The sequence below is a fragment of the Lottia gigantea genome, assembly GCF_000327385.1.
Source record: "Lottia gigantea unplaced genomic scaffold LOTGIsca_204, whole genome shotgun sequence".
Lineage (NCBI taxonomy): Eukaryota > Metazoa > Mollusca > Gastropoda > Lottiidae > Lottia > Lottia gigantea.
Genome location: NW_008708425.1, coordinates 40282 through 45349, shown reverse-complemented (window position 1 = coordinate 45349; position 5068 = coordinate 40282). Strand labels below are relative to the sequence as shown.

The window sequence follows — 5068 nt, the reverse complement described above, 5'->3', positions numbered from 1 at the left end:
TTTACACAGCTTGGTGCTGTGCCCCTCTCCACACTTTTCGCAGCAAACTNTGCTGCGGCAGAACTTCTCTAGGTGACCCAACTTCTGGCACTTCTGGCATCTTCGTACCTTTGGGATGTAGGGGTGGAGCTGGTACCTGGAATAAAGAAGGGGAAGAGGACCATTAGGTACTTTCCCGCTTGCAAATGTTAATTGGACAGTCCTAACGGACTTGCCCTCCCGAGGTTTGTAGAGGTATAAACCCTCTACAGCGTGATTGTGGAGCTTAAGATCCTCCAGCAATTCACCCTCGGAGTACTCGGAGGGGACGCCATAAATGACGACCCGTTCCGTCTTGTTGAAGGTGGACATGGCCGAGTCCACCTTCATCCCACACAGTGCGGTTTGGTTGGCAGCATAAACCGCATCTGCCAGGAACTCAAAGTTCAGCCGCACGTTGCCGTTGGCCAGGACTTTGACCTCCGGAAGAGAGCTATACTTCCACTCTTTCCGGATGAAGTCGCCGATGACCTTCGACTTCGTGCTGCCGAAAGTTTTGCCCCCGCTTGGCTTCACTATTACGATGTTGGAGAACTCCGGCCTTGCTACCCTGGGTTGCATGGTAGCAGCTGGCCGACTCGCAATATCGGCATAGCTAACCTTGGTGGATTGTTGGGAGGCCATTTTAGCTGAAACTGAAGGTTTGATTAGTACAAATGCAAAATATAAGATACAATACAATAAGACAGATCAGATAGCTATCAAGAATGCCTTGCAGACTGTGCAAAAATTGATAGTATGAAAATGAAAAGAGAACAACGAAACAAAACGAAACCTAGTGAAAGCTTTGTAGGACAGCTTGAATTTCTTCCGCCAAAGAAATTGTCGGCCGCCCAAAGAAAAGATAAAAGAAAAGAATAAAAAGGAACGAACTCACAAATTAGTGGCAGGTGTCAAAAGTTAACTGGGTTATACTTAATTAATACTTGACAGTAATCCGCTAATCCAATTTCACCAATCCAGACTAGAGAGAGAGCTAATTAGTTGTTCACAGTACGAGTGTCGAACTAATTGTGATTTGCTTAGTGAAGATAGGGATATATATAGACCGTGGCCCTATGACAGGCATATGGCACTACACAGATATTTTGGATATTCGAGATAAGCCGTTCACAGAGACAGGATGTCGGTTGAGAGAGTATTGCTAATGATAATCCAGTGACAGGTCTGGCGGGGCCAGTTATTCAATTAGCAACAGGTGTAAAGAGTAGAAGAAAGTATTACCTGGTAGTAGTACCATTGGCTAATCAAAATGATGTCGAATAGCTGGAGAGAAAGGCCTTATATACGAATCCAAGTCATTTGAGTTACGGAAAGGCCTTCTTTCCGCTGGCTTGTATATGTTTAGGCAATTGAATAAGTGCGGTTTGAATGAAAATGAAATAAAATGAAATGCATTAAGGAGCATCAGCTCCAGAATACGTTAAAATAATAAAAAAAAACTAAAACAATAAAACACCTATCAATATCACAGAAAGGTCACATAGTGATGATAAAAGACGATAAAAACCATATCACAGAAAAAGTCATTTAATGACTACAAAAAAACACTAAAAACAATATCACAGGTAATACACCACATGGTGGTATTAAAAACAAACAAAATATTTAAAACAAACAATGACTAATCTATTTAAAATTTAAAATAAAGACCTGCTTGTTTTAAAATAGCCACAACCTTCTCATAAAGAGAAACCCCGGCAAAAACCTCCACTAAACGTCTAATAACAAGCCCTTTCGAAGACAATCAAAAGAAAAACCGAATAGAAGACCCTAGAAAGACTACCCAGAGATCTACCTCACGAGATAGAACTGTGGGTAGTCAGGACTCTAGGGTCAGCAGATGCGATGCCGGTAAAGTTCAGAAAGACCGACAGAGATCATCATCAGACAACAGAAGTGTCAAAAGTGTCATATTTCATCATTTGCACACACAACCAAAGAAGATTCAAGATCACTGACCGGCTATAGCCTCTAGGGAACAACACCACCCTGTTATAATCTACTGGCCATCTGTGTTTTGTAAATAAATTCACCCATCCAAAATTGTGTGTTATTTTTGTGCTTTAACTTTTATTTGTTTCACCTGTCCGACCGTCAACAGTCCTTTAACACCAACTTCTTCAAATTTATTTATTTTTTTTTTATTATTTTCATCTTTTTTATTCTTCTTTTGCACCTTTTCAACAAAAAAATTTTAAAAAAAAAAAAAAAATTTGTAGATTATATAATTACTAATTGAAACTGATTGAAAGAAAGGTTACCATGCAGATTAAACCCGAAGGGACTCTGCATTCTAACGTCAACTCTCAAGACTTTCTGGACGTCATGCAGGAAAGAAAGTCCCCTATGACCATCATTAGGGGATTCCAGAACTGGTGAGAGCTAAATTTCTGATTTCGTTCGAAAATCAGATAGATCTGGATCATTTTCATTCTTGGTTTAAACAAGATTCCAGGATCTATAATAAGATCAAACTCGAGATCGAACATGCTAAAAACATCCCAGCTCTGAACCGTAAGCCTGATATCCGTATCATGATTTACGGTGTACCATACGAGATGCAGAATGATGTAATTCTGACAAAATTACAAGCATTCTGTACTTCACTACGCATTAAAAGAAATACTTTCTCACGCCATCCAAACATCGATACTGGTGTGAGATTTATCTTTACACAGGAGATAAAGAAACTAATCCCCTCCAGTATCCTGATCGATAATCACAAGCTGGGTATAAAATATGAGAACCAGCCCAGGACTATCCAAAAATGTTTCTTGTGTGGCGGTGAGAGCCACTTAGCAAAAGATTGCCCTAAACCTCCCCGTGTCCCCGACCCAATACCTGCTGCCCAAAAACCAAAACCAGCAGTAGGCAAAACAAGCTCTCAAACATACGCTGATAAAGTCAGGGGGGGGGGGGGGGGAGGGGCAACACTGGTCTCTCTGAAATAGCCATACCAAACCAGATCCAAAACCCAGGTCAAATCTAACTGAAAGTCTCGGCATCGGAGACAGAACTGAACCTCTGATGACCGAAATTCAACAAATAAGAAATGAGTACGAGGAACAAAACATTGCCGAACCAGAAAGGGCAACCTCTACTCCCGTCCCAGACATCGACGACTATGATCGAAGCAGAGAGGAGATTGATCTTCGAACCGCAGCAGAAAGTCTACAATGATCAATTAACCGGGCGTAAGAAACCCTAAACCAATCCACCAATACCACCTTCAAAACCCCGGCAAAAACCTCCACTAAACGTCCAATAACAAGCCCTTTCGAAGACAAAAGAAAAACCGAATAGAAGACCCTAGAAAGACTACCCAGAGATCTATCTCACGAGATAGAACTGTGGGTAGTCAGGACTCTAGGGTCAGCAGATGCGATGTCCGTAAAGTTCAGAAAGACCGGCAGAGATCATCATCACACAACAGACGTGTCAAAAACTAATTTTGGGTTAAAATATCATATCACTGTTTCACTATTTGAAATCAATCTTTCATCCCTTATTAAATTCATATCATGATCATATCAACTTTAAATATTCACCGCGGTTTTGACACAAAAAAACATCAAATTTTAGATTTTTTCAAATTAAACGATTTTGCATGCTTACAGGAAGTTGGAATCGTTACTGATCAAAATTCTACAGATATTTCTACCATCTCTAAATTTAACATAGTTTTCTCCAACGGCACTAATTTAAGCACGGCAGGTGTCGCCACACTCTATTCAAACGATTTCAAATTAGTCCGTACTTATACAATTCCAAAACTAACTGGTCGCTTTCTGCATTTAGTACTTACCGGTAATGACGTCATGTTTCATATCATCAATGAATATGGCGTGAACGAACGTAAAGAAAAAGGTGATTTCTATTCTGAGGTCAACACCCACGTCTCTAAACATTTCAACATTAGAGACGTTTTTGTAATATGCGGTGATTTCAACCTCATAGAATCTAAACTAGACAGTAAAAATAATATCATGATCAACCAACCTCTTACTGCACTGAGTCAGCTGCATCTGATGCAAACCAATTGTGTAGTAGAGGACGCCTTTAGATCCAAGTACCCTAGAAACAAACAGTATACCTTCTTGAAAGATGCTTCTGGCACCCGGATAGACCGTATCTACCTTTCTTGCCACTTCTCCAACAAAATACAAGATATAATCCATCTCAACTCCTCATTCTCCGACCACAAAGCGGTTAAACTCACCCTTAACCTTGGGTCCGCACGATGGGGGAGAGGGAAATGGAAACTGAATAATTCCATTCTGGAGGACATTGAGTACCAGACTCTCATCCGGGAGTTTTGGTCTGATTGGAAGGGTAATAAACCCGATTACTAAGACCAAACCTCCTGGTGGGGGGAAGGTAAAGCCAAAATTCAAACTATCTCGATCCGATACTCAAAAACTAGAACCAAATCTATCAAAGCTGAAATTGAAAACATACAAAATGAAATAAACGAAATTGAAACTTACCTTACTTTAGACCAACAAAATAAAACCCGCCTGGAAACACGGTACTCAAACTTGAAGAAAAGGAAATAAAGGCATTCTGATACGATACAAGTTGGCTTTCGAGGAATCCGGAATGTTTCGAAAGACAGAATTGGATAATTCGACCAGAAAGAAGATACGGAAACTGGAAGATAAAACTGGGAAGATTAAATCTTCCCAGGAAGACATCCTCAGCATTGTCCAGGCTTTTTATAAGGACCTGTAGGGAAGGATGGGGTAAGTTGAGCCAGTAAAGATGGGGTATGTTGAGCCATGATCAACTTACCCCATATGTGGCTCATCTTACCCCAATATCATCAACACATGTTCATAATTACATCAACACATCCTTACTATTATATATATTGATAATTGAGGGGGACTTCGTTGTAGTTCAAGTTTCCGGGAAATCTCGTAAAATGAACTACATAGCAAGAGTTGATCTATTGGACAGAAATGAGTATGAAGGTGTATTCCTTCAGAAAGTTTCCGGAAAAATAGATTCTGAAGGAATATCTTTT

The 5068-nt window shown here is 40.2% G+C and overlaps 1 protein-coding gene across 1 annotated transcript in view; it reads right to left on the bottom strand.

Moving 5' to 3' along the window:
* LOTGIDRAFT_174590 (hypothetical protein) overlaps window positions 1–4220 on the bottom strand; it is a gene marked incomplete at both ends in the record, with an annotated part of 47806 nt that extends 43586 nt beyond the window's left edge. Inside the window, 2 exons of the mRNA XM_009053931.1 lie at window positions 3848–4002; window positions 4042–4220. Of these exons, the coding sequence (XP_009052179.1) occupies window positions 3848–4002; window positions 4042–4220 (334 nt within the window). The remainder of the gene's footprint in view (window positions 1–3847; window positions 4003–4041) is intronic.
* Between the last annotated feature and the right edge of the window lie 848 nt (window positions 4221–5068).